This window comes from Gymnogyps californianus, chromosome 2 (genome assembly GCF_018139145.2).
Source record: "Gymnogyps californianus isolate 813 chromosome 2, ASM1813914v2, whole genome shotgun sequence".
Taxonomy (NCBI): Eukaryota; Metazoa; Chordata; class Aves; order Accipitriformes; family Cathartidae; genus Gymnogyps; species Gymnogyps californianus.
This window is the reverse complement of record NC_059472.1, coordinates 137,894,040-137,917,431: the sequence shown is the minus strand read 5'-3', so window position 1 is coordinate 137,917,431 and position 23,392 is coordinate 137,894,040. Positions and strand designations below refer to the sequence as shown.

At 35.7% G+C, this 23,392-nt stretch overlaps 1 protein-coding gene across 1 annotated transcript in view; it reads left to right on the top strand.

Moving 5' to 3' along the window:
• Positions 1-23,392, top strand: part of PHF14 (PHD finger protein 14) — a 175,875-nt gene that overhangs the window by 24,210 nt on the left and 128,273 nt on the right. Inside the window, exons 5-11 of the mRNA XM_050891828.1 lie at positions 3,663-3,822; positions 11,580-11,691; positions 13,904-14,041; positions 16,551-16,697; positions 20,346-20,616; positions 21,197-21,303; positions 22,835-22,930. Of these exons, the coding sequence (XP_050747785.1) occupies positions 3,663-3,822; positions 11,580-11,691; positions 13,904-14,041; positions 16,551-16,697; positions 20,346-20,616; positions 21,197-21,303; positions 22,835-22,930 (1,031 nt within the window). The remainder of the gene's footprint in view (positions 1-3,662; positions 3,823-11,579; positions 11,692-13,903; positions 14,042-16,550; positions 16,698-20,345; positions 20,617-21,196; positions 21,304-22,834; positions 22,931-23,392) is intronic.

Sequence of the window (23,392 nt, the reverse complement as noted above, 5' to 3'; positions counted from 1 at the left end):
AGGTATTTATTCTGGAATAACTACCACATGTGATCAGAGCACTAGTTATGGGAGAATATATTAATATCCTTGCTCTGGTTTGGACTGGGCAGAGACTTCAGGCTCTTTCACGTCCCAGGTGAATGCTATAATGATCTTAGCTTTTTATTGTTCCAAATACACTTACTTGGACTGAAATTCAAAGTTTTAGCAAAGCTGATATATTTCTGCAGTAGGGTTTTGTTCTGAAACTGCTTTTCCCTTCATATCTCAATTGAAGTGAAATAAAGTGGTTTTTTGTTCCTTGTGCATTTGAAAATCAAACATTACATCTGCTCCTGTACACATCTGGCATCTTAATGTCAAATGACATGAACATTGTGTTATCTGTCATTCTTTAAATCAGGACAAATATATTTTGTCATTGATTATTTTTTGTTCTGAGTTATTTTGTTGTTTTTGAATCATGAAAGTTTTATTATTTAAAAATTGAGCTACTAGTAGTTTTTTGCTTCACTATGTATTTTTGGCCTGCAAGGAACTTTCACTGCTAGTTTTTTTAGAGGAATTTAATTGGCTTCATATACATATTGATTTTTGGTGTCAAAACCACATGCAAGATTTGTCATCTTACTTATAGTTTGTAGCTTTACAGATATTTCATGAATACAGCTGTTCAACAGATTTGTATTATACATATGGATAATACATTCACGAAATTTGATCTCTCCTTTGGTTTCTGTTATCACTTAAGAACCCAAAAGCAGCAAATGACTCTTTACAGCAAACATAAGAGAAATTCTCAGTTAAAATACTTGCATATCCTTAACAAAAAATACAGCTTAACAAGTGGTTTCTAATTAATTTTGGGACTCGGCTCTTCATTTTGTTAAGTATTATTAGATCAAATTTAAACTTCAGCTGTTGGGTCCCAAGACTTGAGTAGAAATTTTTTACAGTGCATTACCTAATTACCTATTTAAAAGTATTGTTCATAAAGCTGAGTTTTGTTTCACTATTTATATACATTAGTCCTAATTCCTCCTAGAAAGTAAACTCTCCAGACACGTTATGTAGAGTTCAGACTTATTTTGGAGCGTACGGAAATTGGTCCATGCCACTACTCAGTCAAGAACAATTACAAAGAAACCTTACACTGAAGTTTTTTTCCCTCGTGGTTAAAGGTAACGATCTGATGTATGTGAGTATAAAAAGCTACTGCTCAGTGCAGCCTTTTTGTTCCTTACGTGGCTTCATAGCAAACACGGTTTTGTATTGCAGCTTTATTTGGCAGCATACACCAAGTCGACGGCAGTCTTATGGACTGGATTTCCTTTTCTTCAGGTCTCTTGTGGCCAAGATTGTTTCGATGTATTTATCAGCAATGATTAATGGTAATCTAGTCTATTTTCTCCAGCTAATGACCACCATTTTGCTGGTTGTAACAGTGCGGTGTTTAGCTTTTGCTAATGGCAATTAGGGAAGAGAGTAAATGCCTCCTTGTCTGTTAGAGATCTTAAACTCGCTAAAGCTGTCACTAAGACTTATGTACAAATTGGGACAAAAAAATTGGGTTAAAAATCCAGACAATTTTTTTATCTACTTGAAAAAAGGACCTGGATTTGTATTGTTATAGATACAATGTTTAACGTCAACACAAATGATAAGGATGGAAATAATTACAGCACATATGTGTCATTTTCTAGGAAGAGTGAAGGTAAGACAGTTTGGGGAAGTCACCATTCTGATTTTAGCAGACTGATGGCACTTAGGTTAGAAAAGCAAATCTAATTACTTTCAGTTGGTGAGGAAGCATCAGTGTTTGAAAGAAACTGATTTTATTTTGCCATATGGATTTATGACAGTATTACTGCTTCTATAGTGTTAGGTTATTTTTAGTAAGTACATGTAGGAAAATGTTAATATGTTAAGTCTGAAGGAATTATAAGAAGCTTAATTATTCATCGACTCTATGATGTCAGTGGGCTGTATGTTTGTACATTAATGTAATTGCTTAAAAATAGATTTATTGGCGTGTATTGAAGATTGTGTTATTAGAACTTAAAAAATTACTTTCTGAAATACTACTTAAAGCTGATACCTCATTATAAAGAAAATGGAGTTACCTTATGTGTAAGCTATATGATCTTTTATATACCTAATGAAACTTGTCTGTGAATGCACTTCTGTGCATTACTTGTCCTATGATTCTGGAATACTTTTATAATGAAAGGAAACATTCTGACTTCTTATTTTAATTCTTATTGATGAGCTTCATTCTGTAATGGAAGACTGTATTTCTTAAATGGTTCCTACAGTGTTATTGCTTATTTCCTGAATATAGTTGTAGTCTATTATGCAGACCTCTGTTTCTGTCACAAGGGGAGTTAGAGCACTTTGCTATTTTATTGCAGTCAGTGGGTAATGAACCAAAGTAACAAATCATGTTGCTATTTAATTGCAGAATTCAATAATTTAACTGTTCTGCAAGTGCAAATGTTGACTTCATCACTGTATTTGACAAGTAGCTGAATTTAATCTTTTAGTAAAGTCTCCACTGTGTTTTAAATGTTGACAATGAAATCATATTTTTTCATATTGAGTAACAGATAAATGTTCAAAGTGTGGCATATGCAGAAATACAGTTTTGTGGCGATAAGCTTTAAGATTTTTCTTTTTGTTATTTGCAGTAGTAATAATACTACTCTTATTCTCGTGCAGAATTTAAATAACAAGCTTCTAAATCACTTTAAAAATACTGTTTTCCTAAATTTGTGGTGATTAAGCATGCATAGACACCTTAACAGTCATAAAGAACACAGTGGGTATACCAAAGAAGAATGGAGAAAGTGAATGATTGAGTCTAGCCATAATTTCAAACCAGGTAAAAATGAGAATGCTTAAAAAAAAATAAATATTCTTCATCATTCACCAATATGGTTTCTCAAAACTGCCAATCTGTGCTCTGCAAACTATACTTCGGTTTTGAAGTTATAGAAGGTCTTTTAAGCTCAGTCCTACAACCCCTAAAGTATGCAAATAGTCTTTCTTATTTCATGTGTATATTCCCTTTTAGTTGATTTGGATGCTGAATGCAAAGTGGAACAGTGGAGTGCATTTTTGTTGACTGGATACTGCTGGCATAATCAACCTCTAAAAAAAAAAAAACCCACCACCAAAGCCCCCCCCCCCCCCCATTCATTTTCAGAGGAGGGAGAAGGAGAAAGATAGGAATTTCCAACAGAAGCCTGCAGATGCTCACAAATTCCTTAGCTTGTTGCATTTAACTTGAAATATATTTCTTTATTTGAAAAAATGCTTTGAGTTTCTCTCAGTCTTTGTTGGTTGCTTTAAGTCTTGTTTTCTTACTTTCCTTCTTAATGGATAGTCTGGAAGAACACCAAGTGTTGCTAAAAGAATAAAGTAAAACAGCCTTTTTCTTCTTGTTTTTCAGTTGTAATCTAAGACAGTCACATAAAATAGATCACTTCTTACAATCTCTTTAAAATGTAAATTTTGCACTAAAGATAATCTTTGCAAAAATATGGTAAGCTTTCTCGGCACTCTCAGTATCATTCCTCTGAATGTATATGTGTGTGTGTTTCCTGATGAAATCATAACTGACAACTGGCTACTTCTACAATTGTCTTTTCTTATATTGGTCTTCTATTTTTCGTGTGTAGGTTGCTATGGTGTTGATGGAGAGAGTGACTCTATCATGAGCTCAGCTTCAGAAAATTCCACAGAACCTTGGTTTTGTGATGCATGCAAATGTGGCGTCACACCTAGTTGTGAATTGTGTCCTAACCAGGATGGGATCTTCAAGGAGACTGATGCAGGCAGGTAAGACTGAAGAAATGATATTTTGAATTTGATGTCATCTTACATTTAAAAGATTGGCTTTTGCGCTAGTCTGTTCCTATAGGAGACAGTGTCATAAATTAAACTTTGTTGTTGATATCCTCTCTCTCACGTCACTTTTGAGTTGAGTGCTCTTTGGATGGTCAGTCAGCTAATTTTTTGTGTGCTCCTAATAATCTTCATGCCCATTATAGTATTAGGAAGATGTTGTCTTCCTAAGGTGAATTAGAGCATGAAGGTTTATGGACCTATGAGCAAAAGATATACCTAAGTGAAACAAAGATCACAGTTTACTTCAGGGACTGATAAATCCTGTTCTTCAGTATGAAGTCACCAGGTATTGTTATATGTATATAGAAGTCTTACTGGATATACTAGAAGACCTTTCTTTGTTCCCTTGAACTACTTGTGTGATGCATCTTTTTTAACAAAAAAGCATACTAGTGAAGGTGATGAGAGTCTTTAAAAAGAAACTTTTTTTTTTGTTTGCATCAGGAATGCAGTTTATATTGAAACAAAAAGGTTTCCTGTGTAGAGGAAGTTAATATCCTGTAAACTCTTACTCAGTATTCAGACATCTGCAACGATAATGGTGTGAAAGACTTCTCTCACTTAACCAATGACTTGAACTATTGACAACAGGGACTGGGGGTCAGAAACTTAGAGAAAAATTGTGTAGTTGTTTTGGGTTTGCTCAAGCTTGGAGGTTGCAGTGAGAAAAACAGGGTTTGAGTCCCTTGAGCCTCACTGCTGAATAGTAGTCTTATGTTGTAGCAAGGACAGCTGGTGTGGCTGGTCACAGTGGTTCTCTGACGGTGACTGAGCTTCTAGTGTTCAGTATCTGCCGTCAGTCACGGTAGAATTTGAGCGTGTGTTCTGCTAGTTCAATTCAATCAGTTGCCAGAAAGCTGCATTTTATGCCTTGTTAGTATTGTGCTTCTTTCATGGTTAATCCTGAAGAGTAGTAAAACACCAAAGTGCTCTTCCTTAGTTAATAATGCCACAAAAAAGAATGAAGTAGTCTGCAGCAGAGGGGGAGAACACCTGCCAGACTTGTCATATTGGATTGGGGGAAGTATGTGGCCATTGGGAAAATCAAAGCATGTGCTCCGTTTCAAGGAAGGAAGAGTATACTTTATCCTTTCTGTAGTATTCTGCTTCATGCAAGGTAACACCACTGCAACCTTGTACAGACTCTGCTCAAGTCTATTGACTTTCAACTATGACGGAAGTGGGAGGAGAACTCATGCTTCTTTTTAGGAGAGCCAAGGACTGGGTGTTGCTAATGTCAGGTAATGGAAAAAAGTAACAATTATATTGAAGTTGTGCTAAAGGTATTCAGACAGACCTAGTATATTATTATTATTTTGAATGATGAAAATTACATTCTTGATTTTTGAGAGTATGTTTCACTTCTGGTAATTTCCAGCCAGAGATGGGTTTTTTAGGATGGAGTTCAGGTCTAATTTGAGAATAAGTGGATTAATTCTCATGTGATGTCTTCCATTCCTGTCACATTTGGAAAATAAGATGTAGATATTAACAGTAACTAATTTTCTATAATAAAGGAGAGAGCAAGATTATCAGTGACGTCCGATTTATGGCTAGTGTTACTGTTTTTTGGTGAGTGGTTTTTTTGTTTTTGGTTTTTTTTTTTTTTTTTTTTTAGACCGTGACAATTAAGTTCTTTTTCCATACATTTTACAGTTATATAAGTTGCAGGTGTGTGGTAATATACAAAGCTTCCAGATGCTGGGCATGTCATAAGCTTTCAATTGATCATGTTAACATGGGAAGGCAATAATTAGTTGGTAAGACTGCTCAGAGGAAAGAGAAGCTTTCTTAATCCTGTTTGAACTTATCTGTTTGAGATATAGGAATATGAAAGTCTGCAGACATATCTAACTGATGATGATGGATGAGATGGACAGAATCCAGTTAAATATTCAGTATTAATACAAATACTTTAAGTACTCTAAAATTTAGAAATGTCAATGTGTGTTACTGTAAAACCTTTTGTGTTTTTTAATATGAATTCATAGACACATTACTATTTATGCTTAGCTATATATTGTAGAACAACATCTTTTGTACAAGCAAATCACAAAATATAACCACGTCCTCTCTCTTTCTTCACCCACTGGTTTGTAGTGGTCTTCATGGTTTTTCCTACTCATTGTGAAAAGTTGGCTAGTTAGACTTGCACAAAAGGTAGGAAGCGAGTTAAAATGAAGTAAAAGTTTAATCTTATAATCTGTGTTAGTAAGCTGTTGGATATGTTATCACTTAAGTATACAGCTGTCTTGTAATGTATGCCTAAGCATATCCTTTTTTTTTCCTTTTTTTTTCCCAGTTCTTTGGTGTTAGCTGTATTTTTTTTTTTTCTTTTACTTTCTGGTCTTACATAGACTTTACTGTTGATGATACTGTAACAATCTGGTCCTGCCATCATTAAAAGCTCAGCAGAGCTCAAGATGATGTTTTGGAAAGCGTTTTTTGACATACCATGTTGTCTGTCTTCAGTAAAGTAAATACGGTATTAAAATGTCATAAGTTGATTCAGGTTTTATGGATTAAATTGTACATGCCCTTGCATTTCTCCCTTAGTTGTATTTTTTCTTGATAGCAAAAACAATTTGAGTTTGTGTTGGGAATAAAGAGATAACAAGGGTATTCATAACACTGAACTTTGACCACTGGATGCAGATGCTAGCAGTAACCTTTGGAGGCATTTACCTTTCTCCACTCAGTGTACATGGAGTTCAACTTCTCAGTTTGTAGCTGAGATGCATTTTAAAGATATACATGCAGCATGTAAAAGAAATCTTTTTTTCCCTTCGTGCATCTTATAAAGGGGAAACAATGAAAGTAGAAGAAAGTACTGTGCTATTTTAAAAAAAAAAAAGTTACACAAGCAAGTCAGGATTTGTAGTGAATAATTTTGACCCCATAGAAGCAGTTATGCTTCTTTTTAAATACTTCTGGGGTTCAGATCCTTAGTTTCCGGTCTGTCTTAGGTTCAACAGTGTCTGTGTGTCTCCCTTATAAAGCTGTTACACAATTAAATAAATTGTACTTTTCAGTTCTATTTTCTATTTTAATAATAATGCTGCTATATGGAAAAAATGTTTTTAAAGACTAAAGTCAATTGTCTAACAGTTAGGAAATATGAGAATCAATATCACCTGGCAAATTTTATTTCAACCTTTTTATTCCTGTGTTCTGTAAGGCAGTTTAAGCACTATATATGTAATTTCCCATATAACTGTAGCAGAAACTACAGTCAACATTTTAAAAAATGCTTAAATTTCTTCTTGTAAAATGGTGGTATGCTTTTGGTTAATGTGGAAGTGTTTTCTCTGTGACACTGGTTCTCTGTGCAGAAGCACATGCCTGCTTTGGTGATTGTGGGCATTAACACAATAATTTATTATCGTTATTATTGTATTTTTACCTGCTAGATAATGTGAGAAGGCTATCGTGAATAAGTATAAGTTTATTCTCCCAGATGAATAGAGCTTATGTACTAGAAAAAACAAATGCTAACTACCATGTGAAAATTCCTGTGCTCTCTTTCTTTCTATCATTTATTTACAAATTTGAATTCTCAAGGGTAATGGGGCACTACAGGCTACTGGCGGGGTCTTGGGGCAGGCAATGTCCATTATGTTTTCATTGTACTCGGTAAACTGCAACCCAATTCAGTTCTTTTCTTGAAATACTAGCAGAGAGGACTACTGAATGACAGAATCCTTTAACTTACCATTGCTCTCCATCCCCTTACCACCTTTTTAAAATAAATTCTTCATATGCATCGGTGCTGGAAATTACACAAACCAAACCTATTTGGTCTCTCTTCATAATCAAGTTGGAATAATTTCTCTGTTCCTACGTGAAAGGTGAATCATTAGAATAATGAGGTGCTTAATTTCTCAGCAGAAGCCTTTTCACATTAACCTCTCAGTTTCACAAGCATAAATATGAATTTATGAAATTTTATTTCTCAAAATGCTATTATCCAAGAATGTGAATTCTGTCCTTGTTTCGGTATGGAGTTTTTCTTCTTCCCTAATCAACATCTGTCATCATTGCTCCAAGCTAAATGGATGGTAAAGTAACAAGGAAGATTATTCTTCTTTGATTACCCAATTTGTCTTAATTACAAGCTTCTAAAACATGTGCAGCTAAACAAATGAGCAGGAAAATATTTAGAACTGGTATTAAAAGCAGCTGAAATTGCTTCAGCTGTGAACTTGACTGACTTGTGTATGTTTTTTAATAAAGATTCAGGTCTGAGTTCACATATAGGTGGTTAAAGAAATGAGGCACTTGTGTGCCAATCACACTGAAATGGCAGTTTAAATCTGTAATACTGTAATACTTGGGTGACATGTACTAAAACATTTTGAGAAGGTCAGTATGAAGCAAGCAGCCAGCTGTTGGGTTTATCATAGATAAACTCCTACAGAGTGCAGCAGCATTTAATACACCAGTGGAGCATGAAAAAACTGTGCAAATTGAATTGAGAAGCAGCTGCTTGTGGAAGATGTGTATCTTTATATTGAACTTTGGAGGGTACATTTAGGAGGCTGTATTAAAACTTACTATCAAAAATCTCCAACCAGAACCTTGGATTTTTGTTAAGAATAGTAATTGTGGAGATATGTAACTTGTATTTATACAAATTTGTTCTATGTAACACATCTTAAATCAATGGAAGAGTATAGAAAAGAAGCTGTACAGAATTCAGATGGTTTTTATTTACAAGCAAGCAGCCTCTTTATCTCAAGGTTACAGGTCTCATTCTGTGTGTGGTATTTTGCTCTTTAAAAAAAAAAAGTATTTTGATTCCTTTTGAAAACAAGTAGAATATGCTCATTTAAATGAGGTATTTATTTTAGTAAATGCATATTATTTACCAAAATACATATTTATGCACACACATATGCTTTTTTCTAGAAGAATATTTCATAAAGGTATGGTAATGATTTAGGCCAAACTATTGCCAGTTCTGGATACAGCGTGGAAGGGCAGAGATGGTACCAGGTGCTCCATTGCTCCCCTGCAGGAGTATCTTGTGCCTACATTGCTTTTGTGGGGAGGCAGACAGAAGATGCACTTTTCATATACTAATGAGAAGAATCTTATTTTTTGCATATAACATGGTATTAAATTAGGGGGTTGTGCTGACATGCTGAAGTGTTTATACTGTAGTAAAAACAGTGAAGAACTTTACTCCCTATCTGAGCAGTAAGAAGGTTGGCAGAACACTTGAGTATTTCAGCTTGTTCTCTGGCAGCTAGCATGCTGCTGTCATATTTGTACCATGTTATTTAAAGACAAGGTTGTAACTCATCTTTAAACTTTAAATTTTCTTTGAGTTTTCCAGTAGTTACAGTGCTGTGACCAAATCACAATGTGGAGAACCCTAGTAAAATCTATAAAGACAAAGCAATGCAGTTGTTGCATGTAAATGTGTATTTGGGATATACATTATTCTCATTGTTTTAAGTTTTCGTGTTTTCAAGGGACTTTACCACTTAGCATCTCAAACCTGAGTGATTTAACAATAGGGTAAAAACTTGTTTTCAAATACACAGGTGAAAAGAGTCTTGTCAGGTATGACACTGGTTCAGTCAGTATTGTGGATTACGTTAGATTTACTGAGAAATTTCTTATAGAGTGAAGTGAGTTAACGGCTTCTAAGTAGTTTCTTACATTTACTGGGATTTTTCTGTTATCCTGTTATTATCATGGACTGTTTTTGGGGAAAATGCTAAATAAACAGTCTGTCCACCAATTTTGTATATTGCAAGATCATTGTTTTCCTTTGTAAAGACTTAAATATATATATATATATATATTTAAGCTTGCTACTGAACCTTTCATATCTTGCTTTTTTTGAATTTCTGTTTGGACATATGAGTCATCTATAATTAACATGAAACTTAGTAATTCTGAATGTGATAAATTCCAGCATTGTAAGTCTAAGGACCACTGATGAGAAACGTGCTGGTTTGGGAAACATGGGAAATCAGGGTTACATGTAGCTCCTGATTAGTATAACCATCAGCTTCAGTATTTCTGTCATCTGTAGACAGCCAGTTAATAACAGGTTAATAAATATGCTATTTAAGTGCAGCTAAACCCAGGATCTGCTCTGGTCCCAACTGAATTTTTTTTAATTGACACACAAAACAAAGAGGAGGGAGAAGAGATAGGCTAAACAGTGGTAGAAGATTGGAAAAAAGAGCACAGCAGCATGGGTGCAGATTTAAGTAGGTGGTAACAGGTCTGTGCTGAACCCCTGGTATTTAAGGAGATTGGAAAATTGCAGTATGTGGGTAATGAAAGAGCCAAGGGAAGAAGCGTTTCTGGTGTCATCATGACTCTTCTTGAATATAGGGAGTAGATTCTATAATTCTATTAGAACAGAACAGAAGTTTTAGTCTTCACTAGTGATACCTTTACTGTTAAATGTTAATGACTGGGAAGATTATAAAGTGCTGAATTGACGTACATGCCTAAGGGTCAAACACAGGATATTTCAGCTCAGTTACGTCCGAAGTCCCTAGTTGTATCCCATGTCATCTGGGAGCTTGTAGGTTCATAGTGGTAGCTACACACCTCTGCAATTGTAATGCTGTTTTCTTGAATATTTTAAGATAACAGAAAGTAGCAATCTTGACCTTCTGTCTATGATAGTTTGCTCCCACCTAGTGCCTTAGCAAGGGGTAGCAAATAGTTCTGGAATTTTGATAAAACAAAGATTATTTTGGGGAGGAACACTTCATTTTTTGGAGTAGTTTGTCTCGGTTGATTTGAGTCGTGCATGCTGTGTAGAACTGATTGTGTCACTAACTCATGGTTTGTGTCAATGAGAGTTGGATCTTTTACAAAGTGTTTATTACATAAGAGGAAGAAAATGTGTCTTCTGCTGCAAGGCTGTCTTTTGGTAACTGAGAGTTTCAGGAGATTATGAAGATGCCTGTCAAAGGCAGACTTGAGGCTGAAACCTTTACCCATATGTTGTATTTAATTACTAGACACTGAGGTCCAGATTCATGCTGTCTCATTTTATGCCCCTCAGGGCTGAAGATTTAGACCTATTACCCTCCAGTTTGTTTATGGCCAGTGAAGAAGAGTACAGCTAAGTAACAGTCTTTTTCATCTGACTTTGATAGGCATTTCTGCAACACCTCTCCATGTTGCTCAAAACTAGTTAGTTTTGGTGATACTAACAGGTGTCACTGTAACAATGCAAAGTCTGATGCTGTGTTGTAAGTACTTCATAGCTATATGCCTAGAGCTCAGTGTTGCTGTGACTACCTGTATAATTTTCTTCCTCCCCTTCCCACCCCCTGCCACATCATGAAAGTATCTGTCTGCCTTAGCTTTATAAGTAATATCAAAATCTTCATATATGTTTCATGTTGCATGAAAAGCGATGTGGTGCCCCACGTGAGAGCCATCAGAACAGAAAGGTGATGGTAGCCCAGCCCTTGATCCAGACAGGCAGAGCAATCCCAGTGGCTTTGAAAAGCCTTACTCTATGGTTCAGTGTGTGAGCTGCTGAATTCCAAATGTGCATTCTGTCCCTGCTTCTAATGTACTTTCCTTCAAACATATTTCTTGTAGCAGCTGTAACATTTACAAGGCACTTTGAAATCTGCAAATGGTGAGTATAATATAGGATCAAAATGTTGATAACAGTAACCTAATTTTATCTGCTGTTTTAGGTGGGTCCATATTGTTTGTGCCCTCTATGTTCCAGGAGTGGCATTTGGAGATATTGACAAACTGCGGCCAGTAACGCTTACAGAAATGAATTATTCAAAGTATGGTGCCAAGGTAAGTTTAGAAGAGACGTACTGCCAACAAGTAGCTTTATTTTACATTTTTACATAGAATAAAATACATCTTCCCAACTTTATTTTTCTTGTTTATAGCAATTGCAGTGAGGTTCAGGACTAAAAATGAGATGAAGTTTGTTCATGGTTGTTATACCATTGCTCTTCCCTCCCTCTTTCTTTCTATTTTCCTTACCACAATTGTCCATAATTTCTGTCAATGTTTTCCCCCTAATTTCCCTTATTTTTTCCACAGATAATAATTACTTTATTTTAAAGTCAGTTAGTGGCAGATTGCCAAAATGTGGATGGAAAGTGAAGAGGATTTATGGGATGCGAAATGGAGAAATGGAAGGTTAGGTTGATTAAGAAAGTGACAGATGTACTTTAGGGTCTATATAATTATAAGCTAGAATGCATGCAAAAAGGTTTCTGCAAAGCAGTATTTAAAACAACAACATGGGTCCTCAGCTTGAACAGAAAATTGACTCTAAAATTAAAATGGTTTTACATGTAAATGTCTTAAATCCAGATCAAAAATGATCATGCACAAACCGTACAGAAAAGCATTGCAATGGGCAGAGGACACCACTCAGTAATTTGCTAAATACTGTTTCTATAGCTAATGGAGACAGTATGGAGAAGCCATATCTATCAGGCTAATGTGAGGGAAGGTGATTGTACTCGTGCTGCTCTAATGCTTCATTTGTGCATAGTCAATTTCATTTTTCAAATTGAATACTAAATGAAAATATATAGTACATTTTTAAAAAGACATATAATACATAAATTAAAACACTTTGGATTGCCGGTGTACAACATACCTGTATCAGGACCATGTTCAGCATGGGCCTGCTGAGGCATTTAGCATTGTTTAGAAATGTTTGTATAAAAAAAAAGTTGGAGTAAGCTCCCAAAACCATACAAACTGTTGTTGCAATGAATCATGCCTTTTTTTTTTTTTTTTAATTAACATGAGTGATGTATAGGAGCAGGGCTAAGAATTTGGCCATGTTTTCTTACTGTGAGTAAGGTGAAAGTGAACTGCACAAATGAGGACTCGTTACTCTTGCAGAGCTGTAAACAAATGCCATTTGCTGTATCAAGTGTGGAAGTTACAGCTTACTTAGCTAAATTTCCCTCTGCAAAACCAGCTTAATACAACATTCTTTTTCACTTCATTTCTTATCTGTTACATATAGCTGTTACACAGCTAAAGGGTGCCCTTCTCGTGCAGTGTATCCGGTGTTTTGAGATTCTTCAATCACTGAATTTTCTTTGCCATTCCATTCTGCTGTTTAACTTTCTGCATGGAGATATTTTCTGTAGGTGATACACAGCTTTGCTCTGTATTCAGCATGTGAGAAATAAAGAAATGCACACCTGTATAATTTTAGATCATCTTTATGCACTGGATAGCAGCACTACTTAAGCAGCCCATGTTACCATTTGCTTGTTCCTGCTTATGTGCTCGTCACTCTAGTTTGCTGGCACAGCTGTTTGGTGTGAATTTGTGGTGAAACAGACTGAGGAATTGATCTGGCTGAAAAATAAGTTTGGGGTTTTTTTCCAGGTCACATTCGAGGATGTCAGTTTGCTGTGTTGCAAATGGCTGTGCCTAGAATGCATGTAGCTGTAGCCATAGTGGAGTAATTAAGTGAATCACAACCTTCTTTACTGATATTTACGATTCTTGAGTATTTCTTTCTGCATTGTCACACATATGTTCCTCAGTCGTTGCTTATCAAAGGCCATCTATGTAATTATCTATGGCTTTCAGTTATCCAGAGCACTGCTCTTTTTTTGTTGTTTGTCCTCTGAACTTGTTGAACAATTGAACATTTGCTGAGCAGTAATATTGTTTTATGCTACCGTACTTACATAATTAATTGTGCATGAATTGCTTGGGTGGTATTTAGTTGTTGCTCTGAAGGGGAGTACCAGACATGGAAGTTCATATAAAAATTCATCCAACATGCTCTTTAGGTTGTTTAAGCACTTTTCCATTGCTTGTTGAAAGTGAAATCAATAGTGGGGGTTGGGAAGGGGTGAAGTTTTAAGTAGTGTCAACTGTCAGCAGCATACTTGGTTTCTGTACCACACAGGAGTAAACTTACCTGTTTGGTTTTTATATGTAAGATGTAAATTATCAAATATTAGGCAAAATGCACCTGAAATATTTACGGTGGCATTTTCCACTCTTCTTTATAAAGGAATGCAGTTTTTGTGAAGATCCTCGTTTTGCCAGAACTGGTGTATGCATTAGTTGTGATGCTGGGATGTGCAGAGCTTATTTCCATGTGACCTGCGCTCAGAAGGAAGGCCTCCTCTCAGAAGCAGCAGCAGAAGAGGTAGCTATGGAAAGGATAGAATAAAAGAGTTGTATTGAAAGCTTGTGAAGATGACCTGAAATTGTGCCTTTTGTACTCACTAACCCTGAGCAAAGTTTTTGTAAATCGGTAGCAAGTCATAGGCCCAAGTAAAGGGACTGTCCAGCGAGGGCTCTTTGTTGACCAAATCGTCCAACTCTGAGTACCTTTTGAAATGGCCTGGAAAAAGGGATAGAGAAGGTTAACACAGAAGTTGGCCTAATAGACTATCAGTCAATACAGACATGAATTCTAACTCTAATTCTTGAACTTCACCTAGGCTGACATACTTACCAAGCTGTTTATGTAGTATAGTAATCTCTGTTTCATACCAAACAGGACTGTGTCATGGTTTAACCCCAGCTGGCAACTAAGCACCACACAGCCGCTCGCTCACTCCCCCCCCCCCCGGTGGGACGGGGGAGAGAATCAGAAGGGTAAAAGGGAGAAAACTCGTGGGTTGAGATAAAGACAGTTCAATAGGTAAAGCAAAAGCTGCGTGCGCAAGCAAAGCAAAACAAGGAATTCATTCACTACTCCCCATCGGCAGGCAGGTGCTCAGCCATCTCCAGGAAAGCAGGGCTCCATCACATGTAATGATTACTTGGCAAGACAAACGCCATCATTCCGAATGTCGCCCCCTTCTTCCCCCAGCTTTATATGTTGAGCATGACGTCATATGGTATGGAATATCCCTTTGGCCAGTTTGGGTCAGCTGTCCTGGCGGTGTCCCCTCCCAGCTTCTTGTGCCCCTCCAGCCTTCTTGCTGGCTGGGCATGAGAAGCTGAAAAATCCTTGACTTAGTATGAACACTACTTAGCAACAACTGAAAACATCAGTGTGTTATCAACATTATTTTCCTACTAAATCCAAAACACAGCACTATACCAGCTACTGGGAAGAAAATTAACTCTCTCCCAGCCGAAACCAGGACAGACTGTCTTGAGAAATTAACTACATTTCTAGTGCCATTTTTTTCATGCATGTTTTCCAGTATTTCCTTCAAATTGCAGTACAGGTATATGACTTTCCTTGTGGTAACATTAATCTTAGGAATCAGAATGAAAAGCAAACATTTATAACTTACTGATAACTTTTTTAATATCTGTTCTTACCAGTTTTCTCCCTGTAATATGATTAAAGCAATTTAAATTTGAAGCTCCTACTTTCGAATTCATTTTACGATATAAGTATTTGTAGGTTGCCAAATTTCATCCTGATATGTATCATTGGGATTAAGACTGTCATGTTCATAGCTGCACAATTTAACTTCTTACGGCCTTAGAAAGTACCACAGGTAACGCACAAACAAGCATTATTTGCACTATTGACATCGCCACTTTTGTTTCTGAAAACAGTGGACCACTAAGTGATTCTTAAAGGAATCAAAAAATACTTTCTTCTGTGAGACTGATAAATAGGAAGATAGCGCAATTCCCTCGTTGTCCCTAATAAATCATGTGTAATGTTAATTCTTCAAACGCTCTGTGTGAATTTCTCCTAGGCATATGCATTTACTTGCTTTTCCACCTTAAAATTTTGTTACATTTTCTGTAACCAAAATATTTTTAATCAAGGCCTCACCCAATCTAATTTTAGGTTGCTGCTAATTTTTGGAAGTAAATTGTCACACACTGAAAATCTAAATCAAAATAAAATATGTTTGTAAGGAAAGCCTGCGTAGATTTTATTGGTCTGTGTTTTATAGGTGGAGTAAGGGAAAATTTGATAGGCAAATTATTTATTAATATTTTTATTACTTTATGAAGGAAGATTGCTTTAAGTTTTTCTTCTTAGTCTGTAGATTTATGATGATGTTTCTACACTTTTGAAAATATACTGGCAATGAAATATACTTCTCAAACCCTATCTCGTCATGGCTCAGATATTTGTAGTCTGCTTGCAAGGTTTGCAAGTGCTAAAAGTCGCTATAAACTTACAGCCATGATAATGTGCATATCTGATGGAGCAAAGAATGAAAAATGGAAAAAGAAAAATCAACTGAGAGATGATAAATCACGTGGAGTTATAGCCACCAAAAACATTTGGAAAATCGTTTGAGAAAACCAAATGTATTGCCTTTTGTATTATTCAGAATTGTTAATCCCTTGTAGGATGTAATGCAAAAGACACAGTGAAGCAACAGGAAGTTAACAATACATGTTATATGTTAAAGGGATTTGTACTTGGGAATGTCTTCTGCTGTTTTTTCTGGGAATGAGAAAATAGTACAGAGATTGAACAGTAGAGTTAAATAGTTAATGCATTTAAAAACGTTTAGGGTCATGCAATGAAAACAATAGAAAAACACTTTATATGGTAAATTACACCAACATGACAAAATTTAGAAACATACATATTAGTTGTTTTTAAAAACATGTCTATTTGAACATGTGAGCTGATTGCCAGAATGTTTGTGCTGTTCAGAGCCTTTTGGCCTTGTATGTCTTACTTTATTTTCGTTCCTTCCCCTTTGTTTTCTCTGAAACAGGATATAGCTGACCCTTTTTTTGCTTATTGTAAACAGCATGCGGACAGGTTAGACAGAAAATGGAAGCGGAAGAACTACTTGGCATTACAATCTTACTGTAAAATGTCCTTGCAGGAAAGAGAAAAACAGCTTTCACCAGAAGCTCAGGTATTGTATTCATGACACAAATGCGACTGTATTAATCATCCATGTTAAACAAGAAAGAAATGAAGAGGATGGGAAATCGTTATTATAGTAGGAAATGAAATGTGAAATATATTGATAGTGCATGGTCGTTTAACAAAGCAGTGAATTATTTGTCAGTTTTGGTCTCTAAGAATTCTCAATAAACTAATTATCAAATAGGGATACCTATGCTTGTCTGAATTAAAAACTCTCACTTTGGTTGTGTGGCAAAAAGTTGGTAATTACATTTTCATTGTAATTCATAGATTTTGTTTAACATTTTGTTCAAGGTTCTTAACAAAAAAAGTCTGTCCAGTATTTCTGTATCCAAGTTCAACCAAAATTAACTTTTTTCCCTTAGTAATATCTTGAAATTGGCAGAAGAGTTTAGCTTGCCTAAAGTTTTTTCTTGTTAGATCCTTTTTCACTTTTTGTAGGCCTAAGTAGAATTCTATGTGCTGGGTTTTTTCACAGTAAAGATTTCCTAGAAAAAAAATTACATAGGTAGAGAAACTGAGTTTGTGCTGCTGAGTGGGAGTTGTCTGAAAATCTTAGGCAACTTCTATATCCCTGTCTAGTGGCAGATCTATGTAAAACTATTAGTTACTGTATAAGCTCAACTGATAAATGTCCTGTTGATAGAAAGGTTTCAATCCTTCTGAGGGAATCTTTGTACTTTGATATGTTTTAATTTGTGTACTTTATTGTTTTTTTCTGATTCTGAGGAATTTATGGCATACTTTACTTTCACTGCTTAGGCTGAACTGCATTGTGTGGAAGAATCATACCTGTGTAGAAAAGCAGCTTGTTATCTGAATGAATCCTGCCTAATTTGTTGTAGAAGGCAGCAGATGCTGTAAATAATGGAAAGCAGTTATGGGAGAGAAATAACTGCTTTTTTTCTGAAGAGAACTGTAGTGTAATGATCAGAAAATAAGTCTTCATATCATTGAACTTTTTATTTAAAAAAATCATACTTTTCTAGTTCTTCAAAGATCTTTCAGTAGGAGAAGAGAATATTAATTTAAAATCACCTATGCAGTTGAGAATGAACATGAGCAAACTCTATCACAGGAGAATTTTGAATAAAATATTTCTGTGGGGTATTGAGCTTCGTGGAGCTTGATTTAAAACTGGTTACATAATTCTTGCTGGGTACACTCAGCTCTCAATTATGTGAAATGCACCTGTGTAGCAGAGAAATCACAATAATACGAATACTACCCAACATAATGGTAGGTGCTGGCTGTGCAAAATCAGTTTGAGCCCAACAGGGCTTACTAGCTCTGTTTTCAGGCATTTGTTATGCAGGGCTGATAATGCTGATAAATTCCCAGCATTTCCCTCTCTTTCTCCTCTTTCCCCCAAACCAAGACCCTGCAGATTTTTTAATCTAAATTATTTGGATTAAATGTTTGGAAACTGAAAGAATGGATGCTGAAAACTGCAGGTGGAGTTACGTGACATGGTGTCACAGGCACCTTGATACAATTTTGATAACTTGCATACATTTTGTAAAACCACTTGATTTCACTATTGATGGCTGTGGTATAGTATGAGTTTGCATTAGTATTGTGTGTGTGCCTGAGTTTACATGGATGGAAACAGATTGAATGCTTGAAAAATCCATTTCCATGTCCAGTTGTATGTATTGGGATTTTATGAAATAATTGTTTGTCTTTGAGTGGTTTCTGTGCCTTTTTAGAAATGCAGAACTGTAAGGGGTACTTAATACATACTAGAAATGTCTGACTGGGGAGATGACACAAAGTACATATAAATTCACCCCTTACTTTACCATATGTTGTCTGCATGAGGAAATTAAAATTCCACCAGTAAATTCAACCATCTTTGTTAAATTAGGATTTTGTCTGAGAAATGAGAGTCTTGAGACAACTTAGTCTGGGAAAAAAAGATTAAGAAGTAAATTTATATATATATATATATATATAGTGTGTATAATGTGTGTACATACAAAAGCTCACTTCCAAGGGATTTTATAGGCTTAAGTAAGGTTTACAAACATTGAGCTAACATAAATAAGTATGCAGTTGTACAAGTCATTTATCTGGTATTGTGAAAGCGGATTTTTGAGGCACACTTTTGAAGGAGAAAAAATGGACATTTGGTGCTTTGTAGCCCAGGCAGGAATAACTGAGCCAATGACCTGGCAATTCATGTGCCCCAAGAAAGTAAATCCCTCTAAAGAGTGTAATATACAAAACTGTCTAGGACTGTTATTGATTGTTGAAAGATGTTCTACATTGAAATACTTTTTTTATATCAATAAAGGAAATGTACATTCCTTGAGTAAAGCGTATACTTGAAAATTGCTTAAATCCAGGTAACTTGAGTTCAGGATTCCATTTAAACATTAGTCATTTTAATCTGTCATCTATTTCTGGAATAAGGCTCTGGGTATACAGTTGTATGACATCTTAAATGACCCCAGGGGTTTCAGAACTGAGCATGTAGTCAGTAAAGAAGCGTCTTAGCTGAGGAAGCTATAAACCGTCCGTGGTCCTTCCAGTGGAGAATAAAAAGAGGTGGTGGCTGTAGGTGGATCTGTTGCTTGCTGCTGTGGGTCCGAGAAAAAAGCCCTTGGAGTCAGAGCTGGCCTGCAAGCCACATGTGCCGTGTTTCTTGGTCATTAGTGTTCAAGACCTAGTAAGGTAATGTCTGTAATATTACTGTCAATGATTCTATTTGTATTCAGAGATGTTCCTTAACCATAGTGTGTATATATATGCACACTTTTTTGCTTTTGTCTCAGGAGAATCTCATACCATATGGTGGGGCAGTTGGATTAGTTTAGTTTCTTCTTTCTGCAGTCAAGTAAACAACTTCTAACTGATAGTCAGCTGGAGTTTTGCCTCTGAAGGTTTGTATGTTGATGTCATTTTCTGCCAGAATTGCCACTACATAGAGTTCCTGCCAGACAGTGTTTTCCAACTGTCAGTAACAACTTGATCTTCTGGGGTAGATCTCCCAGATGGTCACAAATATACAGATGTCATCAACAATATATATTGTGAGCTTCTCTTGCCTACTTCACTTCTGTTTGGGTTGTGGTTTTGGCACATTATAATTGGCTAGTTTAACATTTATAAGAGATATGACATTGAGAAAACATCCTTTCTTAGGAACTTCTAAAATGGCAAAAATGCTCTTCATCAATACCTCATAGATACCAGTTTAATTACCAAAAGCTCACATAGATACCAATTTAAAGTGTATCTAAATGTATTTTTGATAGGTCAGCCAAGGCTTTTCCCAGTAGTGAGTTTTCACAGTCCCATCAAATTATCATTATTAGAAGGGATTGTCTGAAAGCCAGCAATCATTTGTGTTACTTTCATTGGTAGGGAAATCTCATCAAGAAACCTGTGCATAGCTCCAAAAGCTAGTGAAAGGATAATGTTATTTGTGTATGTGTTTTGAAGTAAAATCAAATGTCTCTATCAGTGGCTATTTCTTGAGTCATAGAGTTCCAGAATGAAAACGGCATTGATTAGATCGTGCGGCTTTTAAAATGAAAATAAAATGCAGATGTGTTCCAAAAGGATGTAACTCAAAACCAATTTTGAATTGTTCCCTTATGTTTTTCATTTATGGAGTTCTTTATTGCAGGCTCGAATCAATGCCAGGCTACAGCAGTATCGTGCCAAGGCGGAGCTGGCCCGCACCACCAGGCCTCAGGCCTGGGTTCCCAGGGAGAAGCTACCACGACCACTTACTAGCAGTGCTTCAGCCATACGTAAGCTTATGCGCAAAGCTGAATTAATGGGAATTAGTACAGACATTTTTCCAGTGGATACTTCAGATACTAGTTCCAGTGTTGATGGAAGAAGAAAACATAAACAACCAGCTCTCACTGCTGATTTTGTGAATTATTACCTTGGTAAGGATGAAAATTGCATGTTTTTCTCAATGAAAAATTATCACTTTGCTGTATTTGTACTGTGCTAATTCATTGGCTTTTTAATTTTACTTGTATTTCATTGTTATTAATAGATAAATATAAATTATGACTTTTTAGGTCAGGTGTATTATTGCTTGGTATCTATTTACACAGAAAGTTATTTTTTTAAAAAGACATTTCAGAAAAGAAGAAAATCTTTCAACTATAAACAGGAGGCTAAACTATCTTTGCTAAGAAGGGAGTGGAAGCTTAGGTACCTTTCGGTATAATTTTTTTTTCTTACATTTTCCTCCATTTCTATGTGGAGTAGCTTACTTTGGGACTGTTCACTAGATGGCTGATCAAAGCTCACCATTTAAATAACTATACTATTTATGCAGCAAAACGTAAATGTTATGACTGTTCATTCTGCTCAAGTCTGTGTAATAAACCTATAGGCTATAGTTTTGTGGTTTTGTGTTGTTATGGTTTTATATTTTTCATTACTTCACTTTTTTCAGTGCATAAAACTTGAAAATATATCCAAGGATAGGAAATAATGCAGTTTTCTTTTAAATAGAGAGAAATATGCGCATGATTCAAATCCAGGAGAATATGGCTGAACAGAAGAATATCAAGGATAAATTAGAAAATGAGCAAGAAAAGCTTCATGTGGAGTATAATAAGGTGAAGAAAAAAGGATAATAAACCATTGTACTGTTTTAGTATTGCTACTGTTAACTTTGATAGCATTTTGCTTTCCAAACAAGATGACTTAGAAAGAAAGTTACAAACTATTCCTTCTTTAAAAGTAATATTTAAAAATATATTTCTTTTAAAAATATTCTGTGGTCTGTCCCCCCCATACAAGTAGAATCAACTTCTAAAATGTCATATGTTGGCTCGGCACGAGTACTTTAACTGACGCCACTGGGAGCTCCAGTAACAAATTGCACATGGACAGACAGGTCCCTCTCATGAGTGAACTGTGTCTTAAGGCCCTTCTTTTTTTCATTCTTTGTATGCATTTCATTTGAGACTTTGAGACAACAGAGTTTGACTCCTCCCTCTCTCTTTTTTTTGTTTGTTTTGTTTTGTTTTGTTTCGCTTGTGTGTAGTTCTAGGCTCTTTTTGAACCTGCTTGGTTCTGTGCTTGGAACCCTACTTGATAATTGAGAATCTAGGATTGTCAGTGTGATATTTATTTATTTATGTCAACTCCAACTCCAGTTGTGTTCATCCTAGGTTTAATGACTTGGCTAATTTTCCAGGCTGAAGTAATCAGTGTTCACACACCCATAGTGTCCTCTGCGTGTTTTGTTTGAGTCTAGGAAATTTGGAGCCCATAAATGATGGCATTGCTCCTCCAAAATGTTGCTAATGTAATTTTTTATTAACTCATCATCACGGTTAAAAAAAACATTTTGTGGTTTAATTGCATTTTTACTAAATTATTTCTTTATTTTAATCTTTAAATATTTTGAAATGGAACATAGAAATACTATATCTTTTGTGACAGATGACATGCTGCAATTCTTGCTGAATTCAGCAACCTATCAAGTGATGGTTAGTGAGGACAAAAAATAGTGTTGCTATTAATTCTTAAACTGTTGGGTATGTGTTTTTAATGAGAACATACAGAAGTGAAGCAGCAGGTCCTTGTGAACTGCCCAGAGATGATAAAGGGGAAGGAGATTGTGCGTGGGGCTTTTAACCAAATTATTAGATTGTATATGCTGGGTGGTAACTAACTTTTACTTCTAGAAGAAAAAAACCTTGTTTACTGCTTGCATGCTTTAATAAATGGTATCTCTTTCTATGAGAGTGAGCGAGTGTTCTTTGGTATGGCAATATAGGGCAATAATTCATTTATATGGTTACTTATTATAATCTTGCCGCTTAAGTAGTGTGGAAAACACATACAAGATGTTGCTGTATTTTAGTTTTGCTTTCTAATTGACTTTATGAAACCTTATTTTCATGCTGCAATGCTTCAGATCTTTTTTACAACAGGTGGCTGCCCAGGTGTTCGTCTTAGTTCTATTAAATTGCTGAATAATTGCACTGGTCTCAGCTATATTGACATGAGTTCCATTATTTTTTTTAATCCCACAATAAAGTAATGCACGCTAGATAGGTAAGAGGTTGAATAAATTTTATTAAATAACTCTTAATGGGTTTCATTCCTGTTGATTTTTTTTTTTCTTTAATTTTTCAGCTGTGTGAGTCCTTGGAAGAGCTACAAAATTTGAATGGAAAACTGCGAAATGAAGGGCAAGGCATTTGGGCTCTGCTGGGTAGAATCATTGGACAGGTTGGTTGTTCCCCCCCTCCCCCCCCTTATAGTTACAGGCAGACCTGGTTTTCCAAGAATAGGCCTTTTTGTTTCTGTCTCTCACTTCCATGGCTGAATAAATTGATTTGATCGGACCCAGGCTTTACTCTGGGGATAATGTTTCCTGATTGAAATACCTAGACTTCTGCAAACCACCTACAGGGAACCTGTAGCTTAATTTTGTTGTTGTAATAGCGATCTTGTTTGCAAAATTCTTTCATTTAGTATAACTGATTGACCTGTCATTTGTGATGAACCTTAACGTGAAGCATGAGTTAATACTACCATTTTTGTCTCCACATTGTCTTTAGTTACTGTAGGCTTCAAATGATATGGTAACTCTTTATGGCTTTTATAAGATATAAATCTTTAAAACTACAGTATGTATGCGATGGTTTTTAGCTGGTCAGAGCAGAATATTTTGGTCAAATGAATATAAAT